The sequence below is a fragment of the Dendrobates tinctorius genome, unplaced genomic scaffold, assembly GCF_039654945.1.
Source record: "Dendrobates tinctorius isolate UK_male_01 unplaced genomic scaffold, ASM3965494v1 ptg000134l, whole genome shotgun sequence".
Lineage (NCBI taxonomy): Eukaryota > Metazoa > Chordata > Amphibia > Anura > Dendrobatidae > Dendrobates > Dendrobates tinctorius.
The window spans coordinates 24,007,710-24,020,363 of record NW_027361802.1 but is presented as its reverse complement, the minus strand read 5'-3'; the positions used below and the strand labels follow the sequence as shown (position 1 = coordinate 24,020,363).

The 12,654-nt window shown below is 46.2% G+C and overlaps 1 protein-coding gene and 1 non-coding gene across 2 annotated transcripts in view; both read right to left on the bottom strand.

The window, feature by feature from the left end:
• Positions 1-12,654, bottom strand: part of VPS13A (vacuolar protein sorting 13 homolog A) — a 386,554-nt gene that overhangs the window by 241,159 nt on the left and 132,741 nt on the right. The window contains exons 17-18 of the mRNA XM_073543803.1: positions 11,364-11,506; positions 10,334-10,535 (exon numbers count right to left, since the gene is read on the bottom strand). Coding sequence (XP_073399904.1) covers positions 10,334-10,535; positions 11,364-11,506 — 345 coding nt within the window. The remainder of the gene's footprint in view (positions 1-10,333; positions 10,536-11,363; positions 11,507-12,654) is intronic.
• On the bottom strand, positions 7,497-7,604 carry LOC141048350 (U6 spliceosomal RNA). The gene has a single exon (XR_012220038.1). It is a non-coding gene; the product is annotated as a U6 spliceosomal RNA (small nuclear RNA).

Genomic DNA, 12,654 nt, shown 5'->3' with positions numbered 1-12,654 from the left:
AAAAATCATTTGAAATTAAAAAACCCTACTGTGGTGTTCACAATCCTCTAGCAATAGGACAAGCTGGATGGCAAAACAAGTGCTAGTAATATCTCAAAAGTAATAGGAATGAAAAACTAACTTTTAACCAAGCCAAAGAAGCTGAAAAGAAAAGTCTTGAGTGAGGAAAAGAAGGACTCAATTCTGGCTTTACTGGCAGAGGGATACAGTGAGCGTCATGTGGGCTCCATTCTTAAAATTTCTAAGATGGCAGTCCATTACAACAATGTCAAGCAGCAGATATTGGGGACAACAAAGCTAGAGACCGGCAGAGGGCGAAAACGACCCTTTACTGTCTGGGATGACCGTCATCTTATTCGAATGTCACTCAGCAACCGCAGGATGACATCAAGTTACCTACAAAAGGAAGGACAAATGGCAGCTGGGGTGAAGTGCACGGCAAGAACAGTTCGTAACAGGCTACTAGAGGTAGGGCTCAAGTCATGCAAAGCTATAAAAAAGCCTTTCATCAATGAGAAGCAAAGGAGAGCCAGGCTGAAGTTTGCCAAAGACCATAAGGATTGGACCATAGAGGACTGGAGTAAGGTAATCTTCTCTGATGAGTCTAATTTTCAGCTTTGCCCAACACCTGGTCGTCTAATGGTTAGACGGAGACTTGGAAAAGCATACAAACCACAGTGTCTTGCACCCACTGTGAAATTTGGTGGAGGATCGGTGAAGATCTGGGGATGTCTCAGCAATGCTGGAATTGGGCAGGTTAATCTTTGCGAAGGACGTATGAATCAAGCCGCATACAAGGTTATCCTGGAAAACAGTTGGTCTGTCTGCTCGGGCAATGTTCCCCAACTCTGAGGACTGTTTTTTCCAGCAGGACAATGCGGCATACCACATAGCTAGGTCAATCATTGTGTGGATGAAGGACCACCACATCAAATCCCTGTCCCAATCTCCAGACTTAAACCCCATTGAAAACTTCTGGAATGTAATCAAGAGGAAGATGGATAATCACAAGCCATCAAACAAAGAAGAACTGCTTAAATTTTTGTACCAGGAGTGGCATAAGGTCACCCAAAAGCAGTGTGAAAGACTGGTGGAAAGTATGCCAAGACGAATGAAAGCGGTGATTAAAAATCATGGCTATTCCGCAAAATATTGATTCCTGAACTCTTCCTGTTAAAACATTAGTAATGTTGTTTCTAAATGACTATGAACTTGTTTTCTTATTATTTGAGATCTGCAAGCACTGCATTTTTTTATTTTGAGCATTTCTAATTTTCTGAAAATAAATAAAAAATTTAGTACTTGGAAATTCAAAGACACATTGTCAGTAGTTTATAGAATAAAAGAGAAACTTACATTTTACTCAAAAATAGGGATTCTTGTGTACTCACCGTAAAATCCTTTTCTTCGAGACCATCATTGGGGGACACAGACCATGGGTGTTATGCTGCTGTCACCAGAAGGCTGACACTAAGTATTACAAAGTTAGAAAGTTAGCCCCTCTTCTGCAGTATACACCCTCATGCTGGCTCCCAGAGAACCAGTTCAGTGCAAAAGCAGTAGGAGATCATTAACAACATACAAGAGTATAACATGTCAAATTACGGAACAAGCACAAAGCCATTATTCAGGGTGGGAGCTGTGTCCCCCAATGATGGGCTCGGAGAAAAGGATTTTACGGTGAGTACACAAAAATCCCTATTTCTCCTTCGCCTCATTGGGGGACACAGACCATGGGACTGTCATGGTTAGGACATGGTTAATGTCCTGTTCTCACAGGGTTAACTTTTGCCGGCCTCTCTTTGGATCTGGGAGGGTTTTTATACTCACTCCAGACTAGGATTCCCTGTCAGCTATACTGTTATTCTGGCTGTGTGTCTGACTCCCCTGGTGTGCGTGGATACTGCATTGCTTGTATGATTCCCGTGTATGACCCGGTCTGTCCCCTCACTCTGAACTCCGTCTCTCGTTTTGGTACTATTGTCTTCTCCGGTTCTGACCTCCTGGCTTGGCTATTGTTACTCCGTTACAGTTTGTCCCTATTGTACCGTCCATTGCCCGTTCTGGTTTTCTGATCTATTGCTACGTCCTGACTATTCGCTCTGTCTAACCCTTTGGTACTGTCCTGCTATCTCGTGCTTTGACCCAGCTTGATCTGGTTTACGTCCCTGTCTATGCCCCTTGGTAACTTGTCCCGTAGTTACCTTTCTAGGAGTTTCCCTGCAGCTCCTAGCTCTGTGGAGCTTAGGTCACGCCCCCGGCAGTCACGTGCTTCAGGTCCTGATAGTCTGAAGCACGCATCGTCACCGCTGCTGTCCTGCTCCACAGGTATCTTTGAGCACTGTTTTTGCACTCAGGGCACACGCACTGCGGTGTTCCGGACATTATAGCTGACCATTTCAGTTTTTTTTTCTCTTCCCTCTGGGAAAAAAAAAAAAGTGTGTTATCCTCATGGATCCCATACAAGCTTTGGCTAATCAGGTCAAGCACCTGACCCAAATGTTCCACAAACTTAATGTGCAACAGCGCACGATGGCCCATACCCAGCAACAGTTGGTGGATACTGTGCAGGGGCCTGTCGCTGCAGGGGCTCCTAGTGCTGGAGATAGAGATGTGTCATTGGCATCCCCCGAATCTCCGATCAAACTGCCAGACCCTTTCTCAGGGGATAAAAGGGAGTTCAGGTCGTTCAGAGAAGGATGCAAGCTTTTTTTTCTGTCTGAGGCCCCGCTCCTCCGGGGAGGAGTTCCAGAGGGTGGGGGTCGTCATTTCCCTACTTCGGGAGGCTCCACAGACATGGGCTTTCTCTCTCTTCCTCTGCTCCTGAACGTATGTCTGTGAATTTGTTCTTTGAGGCTCTGGGGCACATTTATGATGAGCCTGATAGAGTGCGTCTGGCAGAGGATATGGTGATGAGTGTGACACAGGGGAGGCACTCTGCTGAATGGTTCTGCTCAGAGTTTAGACGTTGGATTTCGAAGTATCCTGGAATGACGCCACCCTGAGGGGGTTGTTCCGCAGGGGCCTGTCTGACCGTCTGCAGGATGCTCTGGCATTACATCCTCCTCCTGATACCCTGGAGGACGCCATGATGCAGGCGGTCCATATGGACCGGAGACTGCGCTAGAGGAATGATGCAACAAGAGTCTCCCTTGAACCCCAAATTGTGTGACACTGCACCTGTATCTGAGCCCATGGAGGTTGGGTCAGTCTCGGTTAAGGAGAAAGAGAGAAGGCACCGTAGAGACAATCTATTATGCTTTTACTGTGGAGCCTCTGGACATTGGAAAAGGAATTGCCACTCCTGCCCTTCTTCAAAGAAACAACTGAGTCTGGGCAACAATCGAGGAGGTTGTCCAGACTCCCAGGTACATTTTTTCCTACATCTAGGAAACGAATAACTCATCCTTCCCGATGTACTTGTGCTGGACAAAAAAAAAAAAAAAAAAAGAGGACAGTGACCTCATTAAGGTGGACAGACTAGACCACCTTAAATAAAAAGGAATGGAGACGTTTCGATGACCACCTCGTCCTGGTGGAAAACCAGGAATGGAAATTGACAGGATAGAGTAGCCGGTTCCAAGACTTGCCAGATAGACGACACAGCGACGTCACCGCGACAAGAAAGGCTACTTTCCAAGACAGATCTGGCAACGAGATGTCCTGCAACGGTTTGAAAAAGTACCTGCTGAAGAGTGCGCAGGATGAATTGAGGCCCCCAGGCCTCTGACGGTATCCTATAGGGGGGTACCACATGGGAGACCCCCTGAAGGAAAAATCCTCACCCGCAGATTGGAAGTAATCCTGCGTTGGAATAAGAAAAAAAAAAAAAAAACGGGTAAGGCCGAGGTCTGGCCTTTGAAAGAGCTGAGCGCCAAGCTTGATTCCAGGGCAGCCTAAAAGAAAAGAATTGCCAAAATGGAGGGAACAGAGAAGACAGAGAACTTCCGTAGTCCCCGTATGGTTATCAGGTGCGGTGATAGATACTAGCTGATGCCGGCTGCGAAGCGCTGATCATGGTGAGAAACCCCTGATGAGAAAGCCCAGCCTGAGATAGCACCCAGGCTTCAATGGTCAAGCCGTTAAACACAGGGCCCCTCAAATGTCATGACAAATCGGACCTTGGAAGGGCAAAACCAGACGATCCGCTAGTCGCAACCGATATCAGCGACGAACTGCACCAACCCTGCTTACCGGGCGACTAGGGTAACTGGAGTCCCTTCCGCCTTGATCTTCCTGAAGACCGTAGTAAGTAAAGAAAGCGGGGAAAAACACGTAGGGAAGACGAAGCTGATGCCACGGAGAGACCAATGCATCCACCTCGATGGTCTTGGGACCCCGAGACCGAGCCCTGAAGTGGAATATATTGACGCACGATCTTGAAACCATCAGAACCACGGCTGAGTCCTTAAACGAATACAGATCTGATGAAACACCTTCAGATGAAGTTCCCGTTGTCCCAAAGCAAGACTTTGAAAGTTAGGAAAAAACCTGTGCCCAAATTCTCACGCCTGGGATATGCACTGCTGGGATTACTGAGTGGTTCCTCTCTGCCCATCAAAGAATGTGGTCTCCCACGCGCATGGCCTCCTTGCTGCGGGTATCCCCCTCGATGGTTGATGCATGCCCAGCTGTGGCGATGTCCGACTGAATTCTGACGGAGTGACCCGCTAGGAGATAATGGAACTGCTGCCGGGCTAGCCAGAACGTTTGGATCATTAGGACATTGATCGGGAGGCTCAACTCCCAAGATGACTGGCGTCACTGAGCAGTGTGGTGGCGGAAGATTGCTCCTGAGCCGAAAGACTGGCATCGGAAGTCACCGCTAGCCATGAGTCCGGAAGAAAGGATTTCCTCTGGATGAGATGACCTCAATGTCCACCACCTGAGAGCCTGTCTGACCCACAGGGGTAAGCAGCACCGGCGATCGAAGGAGAAGAGGCTACTGTCCCAGGCCGCCAGAAGAACCTGCTGCAGGGGACAGAGATGCAGCTGAGCAAAAATGCAGCTGAGGAAAGATGCCACTGAGTAAGGAGACTGCTTCCATTGCTGTCACCATTTTTCCAAGTACCCTCATGGCAAACCAGATGGAATGAGGGGATGAGTGGCAAGGGCTAGGAGCCTATCTCACGGGAGAATCACTAACCCATGGGAGGAGTCCGAGAGTCGTCCCTAAAGAAAAGAAGATATCCACTGGCCTGTAACAGGGGAAGACTTGCTTAAATTGATTTGGCTGCTTAGGCGAGGAAGAGTATCGAAAGCGCTACAAACGCACTCCACGCAATCCTGAAAACACAGACCCTTGATTAGAAGGTCGTCCAAGTAGGGCAGAAGGACCATGCCCCGAGAGTGCAGGATGGACACGCCGGCCACCGTGACCTTTGTGAACACTCTGGGAGCAGTAGCGAGACTGACGGGTAAGCCATGAACTTAAAAATGCTGTTCTGGAATGGCAAAGCGCTGGAATTTCTGGTGAGATGGAACAATCGGAATATGGAGGAAAGCATCCCGAATCTTGATGCTAGAACCCCCTTTTCCATCAAAGCGATGACCGAATAGAGAGACTCCATGAGGAAATAGCGGACTATGACAAACCAGTTTAAAGGTTTGAGATCTAGTAGGTGTCTGGTGGCTTTTTTCTTTTTTTTTTAGAACCACAATCAGGTTTGAGCAGAATCCCTTGAACCCTTTGTTTTCTGGTACAGGAACAATTACCCCGTGCTGAGGCAAATAATATATGGCTTGGGAAAAAACCTTCGCCCGTGCCTCCAATTTTGGAAGATGAGAAAAAGAACCCCGTGTTGAGGGACGAAATGAAAACTTGATTTTGTTGTGGATGCTGAAAAGGACGCCCAATCCTTTGTTGGGGAAGAAACTTGTTCTTCCCTCCCGTAGCATCAAGATAAGCTGATCCGGCTTCTCATCAAATGAATGCCTGCTCTGGCTTTTTGACGTAGAGTCCATTTTTCCATTCTCTGAGTCACAGTGACTTTCTGAACGTGATGGCATTTGTCGCTGACAGAGCAGTGCAGTTAGCCATATGCAGAGGGGCATATACAAAATAATCCCTGGCTAGCACAACCAAATTGGTTAGATCCGCTATCACAGGGGAATAATGCTGTCCTGAAAGGATATGGCTAGAGTATCCGCCCAGGAAACTATCTGCTTTAGCTACCCCTGCCGCGGGAAAAGGGGAGAATAGTGCAGAACCCGAGGCTTCAAAACAGGACGAGCAAGATTGTCTATTTGACAATCCGTGGGATTTTTAATCGAGGATCCATCTGCTTCCTTAAACTCGGAGAGAAAGGATATCTCATCCCATGGGGCTTTTGCCTCATGAAGCGTTTTGCCAACTGTTCCTTATGTCGGTGAACTAAGTCCCCAACATCGGGGTGATTCCCAAAGAGCCTATGAGGGCGTTTGGATGAAGTACACCGAGCAGAGGCCCTTTTTTATTTATTTATTTTTAGAAACTTGGTCAATCTTCACAGTTTAGTTGATGTCCTCCATGAAAGAATCCGGTGTCACCTGATACCCCGGCGAGTCTAGGTTTAGGGACATTACCGACTCGTAGTGAGGGTTTTGAACGCTACAAAGGGAGGGAGCGAGAAACGGAACTCACAGATGCTGAGGTGTGAGAAGGCTTTGAACGTTCACACATTCATGTTTTTCATCTTAATTGTCAGTATGTGGTTCATGCTGTAGATCTGTTTGTCAGCCATTAACATTTAACATGTTGCATAGGCTTCTAAGCGAGCACACTATTTAAATAACTCTTTATTAAGAGCGCCTATAGTAGTTGCACTTTGGTCATATATAATCTTGATATGCTGTTTATATAGACACAAGTTTTCTATTTTTATCAACTATACTGCGGAGTTTTGTCTCAGTTGTCAGGCCCTAGTATGAGCCTATTGATGGTTGTAGGTATGTCACATGTATGGCTATTTTAAATGTTTTTAAATGTCTTGTGTTTGCTTTTTTGTGTCTAATAAAAATACAATTTTTATATGCTATTTCCTGCCTCAGGTGATCCCCGTTTTGTGGCCTATTCCTTTTCTCTTTGCAAAATTGGTATGTAGTGAACGCTAAAAACCCCTGGTGAGGGGGAGCGAGAAACGGAACTCACAGTTGCTGAGGTGTGAGAAGGCTCGGGAGACGTACTATGGATCCGTTTCCTAGAAATATAGGAGCCCTCTAAGACAGGCAGACCAAAGCCACGACCTCTGGCAGAATGCTGGAGGGACTTAATAACTTTTGCGAGAAAAGGCCATTGGCTGTGAAAGTGACAAAACCCGCTCAGGGGGGTTAGGCACACTGGGCTCAGGGGTAGCGTGGGGCTCCTGAGCGCAATTGGCATCACTGGCCTTGCCGAGTGGCGTACTCTGTTTCCGTGGTAACACAGATTGTGAAAGCAACAAAGCCCACTCAGGGTGGCTAGGTACGCTGGGCTCAGTGGTGGCGGCGGACTCCTGAGTGCAATCGGAATTATCAGCCTATATATGGAACGCTTCACGAAGTTGCGTGTCATCCTTGCGCAGGAACTAAACTAATCTTCTCTGCATCGTTCCAATTTCAGTATATGTGCTGCCGAAACCGAGCCTCTATCCCCATGCTGGGAAGGAAGTACGTGCCGATCGTTACATTGGATCACAGGCAGACAGGAGTCACCTGGCGCCGAGCACCCACTAACACAGATTGGCCCGAGCTGAGAAAAAACACACTGTATGTGTTTTGATGGCCATTGTAAATGCTTTAGGGAGAAACGTACATATATTCATGGTACCATCCAGGTCTTACCTTGGTCCTGAAGCTCCGTGTTAGTGGTCCTTCGCAGGGAATAAGTAGGGAGACAGCCCATTATAAGAGTCCAATGCGACTGGTACCGACATTGTGAAAGGTGCCCCATATGTGACTAGGCTGCAGGTGCCAGCAGAAAAGATGGCCGCTGAGGGTGCTGGAAGTCTCGCCGAGTGCGAGACGTGGTAGCGGTGACAGCGCTATTTCCCCCCTGATGCGGCCGGAGTATAAAGATGGCTGTCAAGATTTGTCTAGAGGAAGTCTTGCAGGGAGCGAGACGCACCAATAAGAGGGCAGAGTTGGCACCACAACCTTCCGAAAATGGGCGGAGCACCGCCGCGACTTCATAATGGGGGCTGGAGGGGGCAGAGTTTGCCTAAAGTAGACTCAAGCTAGGGCCTAAATTTTTCCATGCCGGTGAGAACGCACCCGGGGGAGAGTGAAGTCCGTGGCCCAAGCGCTTCGTCCACTGATGCTGCAGCCTGCCGACAGAGCCGCTGCGTTCGTCCCACCAAATCCCCGAACACTTACCGGTGGTGTGCATCCCGGTCTGGAGACGACTGCAGTGCAGGATCTGGACTGAGAACCATCAGGTCAGCTGCATTATGGACGGTGCAGGGACCCCTCAATCCACCATCCCTTTGACAGGGAGGTGGAGAGGGACCGTCCTCCCTCCATTCGTCGCTGCTGTTCAGTCAGTGACGATTCAGTGGGGGCCTCACGGATGCCATAAGAGCCTCTGTAAATCCAAGGGGTTCAATCCTTTAGAATGGGATAGGGCTCTTGTCCGGCTGTAGACTGGCTTCAGAAGGGGGTACGTGGAGGCGACACTCCATGTTCCCGTCTGTTGCTGATGCGGGGAGATCGGCGCCCTGAAAGGAACTGTTGCCCCTAAATCAAGCTCAGGCATGGCTATCAACGGCGCAGGAGGGGCTATGTGTCGGCGACACTCCACGTTCCCGCCTGTTGTAGGTTTGGGGAGATCGGACCCTTGAAAGGATCCGTTGTTCCTGTAGTCCAATGGAAAAAATAGTAAAAAGGGTAAAACATAAAATAAAGAATTGTGGTCTGAAAACCAAACCCCTGTGCCTCCTACGGACACTAAGCAAGAACTGGTTCTCTGGGACCCAGCATGAGGATGTATACTGCAGAGGAGGAGCTAACTTTCTTTGTAATACTTAGTGCCAGCCTCCTGGTGGCAGCAGCATAACACCCATGGTCTGTGTCCCCCAATGAGGCGAAGGAGAAATATACCTATAAAGAGAAAAATCAGACAAACTGAAAATTTTGCGGTGGTCTCTTAATTTTTGCCAGAGCAGTATGTGCAACTTTAGTAACAGGAATATCAAGCTGCTTGGAGATGGTCTTATAACTTTTACCTTTAACATGTTTGTCTATCATTTTCTTTCTAATCTCTTGAGACAACTCTTTCCTTCGCTTCCTCTGGCCCATGTTGAATATGATACACACCATGTCACCAAACAGCACAGTGAGTATATGTAGCCCTCTATACAGGCCCACTCACTGATTCCAAGATTGTAGACACCTGTGATGCTAATTAGTGGACACACCTTGATTCAACATGTCCCTTTTGTCACATTATTTTCAGGGGTACCATCATTTCTGTCCAGCCTATTTCATGAGTTTTATTTATTTTTTTAAATTCTGTGGAATTGTGGTTGAAATGCAATGTCTGACTTTCATTTGTTAATTTTCATAGATTTTTGATTTATTATTACTTTTGTCAGATTCAAGTTGTTTCTGTGATCATTGTTTTTTGTTCCGCCATTAAACGAGGGGTACCAACAATTTTGACCATGTGTGTACATCATATAGGAGACACTTAGGCTGATGTATATAGATCACATAGGAGACACAGGGACTGGTGCATATACATCACATAGAATACACTGAAACTTCTGTATGTTTTCAGTTTTTGGATTTCCACAAAAATTTAAAATAACCAATAAATTTCGTTCAACTTCACAATTGTGTTCCATTTGTTGCTGATTCTTCACCAAAAATTTACATTTGATATCTTTATGTTTGAAGCATGATATGTGGGAAAAGTTTGAAAAGTTCCAGGGGGCCGAATACTTTCGCAAGGCACTGTACATCATCTAGGAGACACAGAGACTGCTGTATATACATAACACAAGAGACACTGAGATTGCGGTATATAAATCACATAGGAAACACCAACACTGGCCAACATTAGGGTGTAATAGTTAGCTGCGTGAGCTGTAATGGACGCTTCGTAAGCATACTCAAGGTCCAGAAGGAATTAAAGGGAATGTGGCTCGAGCACCGAAGTCCATGGGAATCTGCCCAGGGACCGAAAAAATTATGATCACGGGTTGTAAACAGCCAGTAAGCAGGAGGTTCCACACATCTGAACTTGACATACAGAAAGAAAAGTAATTTTCCAACCCAAAGAAAAAGAATTTTGAAGCATGGTACACTTGAATGTGAGCCACAATGATAGGAAAAAGCATTTAATTTCACACAGATTTAGCATTAACACAATACTTACAGCATCATATATAATTTCCAGAGGCTGAGAATCCACTATTAGCCTTTGGTCAGCACTTTCATCAATTGGATTGGTTTCAAACATGAGACTCAAAAGTGAAATGGTATTGTCCACCACAACATTTCGTGAAGACAGAAGGCATGGTACGTCTTTTCCATGTGGTATGCCTGTTATTTCAAATGTGCCAACCTGTGCTTCAAATCTGTACAGAAAAATACAGAGTTTGTTTATTTCTAAACTACATTCATTGCTAAGTCCCTAATGAAAAATTTCAGCAAGTGCTGTTAAGGCCCCCATACACATTAGATTAAAACGGGCCAATATTGACGGATAGAACGATAGTCGAATGTGTATGACGCCCTCCTGACTCTTATCCAACCGCTGTTGAATTTCAATGGCCAATCCCTTTGTTCTCCTTGGAGATAAGCCAGCACCAAAAAAGTTTTGCTCATTAACTTCCGGCGGTATTCATTGCACTCGGCAGCCTTCGGGTAAGTATAATTATAATGTTTATTATGAATGTTATGCTTTTTTTTTTTTTTTTACAACCCGCCCCATCCTATATCTGTAAAGTCCAAGTTCGGGGTTCGGACGCAAGTTCGCGTCATGTCAGGCCCTGAACTTGAACTTTAAAAAAAAATAATAATTTGGGCGAACCCACCGATACCAATCGCCCATTACTCCACAGGAGCTCTCAGCCCGGAAAAGCGCTTCAATGTTTGGGGAAGTCAGGCCAGATTTCGCTGTCAGCTGAACGATGGTTCAGACAACAGCTAATGTGCATGGGGGCCTTTAGGCAGTGCCCAAATACGAGCTTGCTTATCAAAAACACTGCAAGGTTGGCACATTCCTGTGTAGATTGCACAGAGTTATTAAAAGTAACAGACTGCCTGTTAACACTTATTAATAAGACATAAAAAGGTGAAAAGGAGAGCAATAAGACACACAGTCTTTTTCCAGGAGCGCTGCTATCAAAAGAAATGGAAATTGATATCTGATAACACATAAAGAAATGATTTGCACTGCTTACCTAATTGCTTGTGCACCAGGTCGCTGTTTTAAGACTGTGCTCAAATCTGTTATGGCAAAATTTATCAGCTCAGATTTTCCTCTCTCCTCTTGTAACTGAATGGACATGCTGAGCAGTTTGACGCATACAATCATAGATTCATACTACAAAGTAAACAACAACAACACAATAATGATGCTGGACAGGTGGGTGCTTGTGTAATTACATACATTGTGGCAACAAAGCAAATAAAAACATATGTATAGTATATTCACATCTAAATCGTAAAGAGGTTTTGCAGTTCAAGTAAACCCTTTATCCCGTGGCTGTAGTTTGTTTGCAAAAACAAAATGTGCTTTATTCACCCTTCCTGGGTTCAACATCGAGACTAGCGGTGAGTGGTGACGTCACTTATGCTGCGCTGTCAGCAGCTCATTCACCAGTGGTTTTCAGCCGGGACGGTGGCATCTTGGCACCGTCCAGGTTGAAAACTATTTAGCCCCATACATGGATCACAGCATGAGACAGAACGAGGGACAGGTATGGTATAGTATTGTTTTATTATTTTACTTTTATTACAGGAGAACGAGGGCTTCGCTGGAATTAGGCGCATAATAATAAAAATGGAAAAGTGTGTTTAGTATTATTTCAAATAAAAAGGAGATTTTTGTGTACTCACCGTAAAATCTTTCTCATAGCCTTTAATTGGGGGACACAGAACCATGGGTGTTATGCTGCTGTCCACTAGGAGGCGACACTATGCATAATCTGAAAAAGATTAACTTTGGCTCCTCCTCTGCAGTATACACCCCTGGACGGCGTCAGCCTTCTCCAGTTTTGTGCAAAAGCATTAGGAGGAATATACCAGAAACATAACCATGCCTGTAAAAAAAAGGCTACTATAAACAGGCTCAAACAACAATATGAGAACCCAACCGTAACAAAGGCCCGCAAGGGCAACAGGGTGGGAGCTGTGTCCCCCAATTAAAGGCTAAGAGAAAGAGATTTTACGGTGAGTACACAAAAATCTCCTTTACTCTGTCGCCTTATTGGGGGACACAGAACCGTGGGACGTCCCAAAGCAGTCCCTGGGTGGGAAGCAGTGGACGAATATTGTTCTGACAGTCCCCTAGACTTGGGGTACTGCCGCCTGCAGGACCCGTCTAACCAGGCTCGCATCCGCTGAGGACTGGGTATGCAGTAGTGTTTTGTAAATGTGTGCAGGCTAGTCCAAGTGGCTGCCTTACACACTTGATGTGCTGAGGCTTGATGCCGAATGGCCCAAGAGGCCCCTACCGCCCGCGTAGAGTGT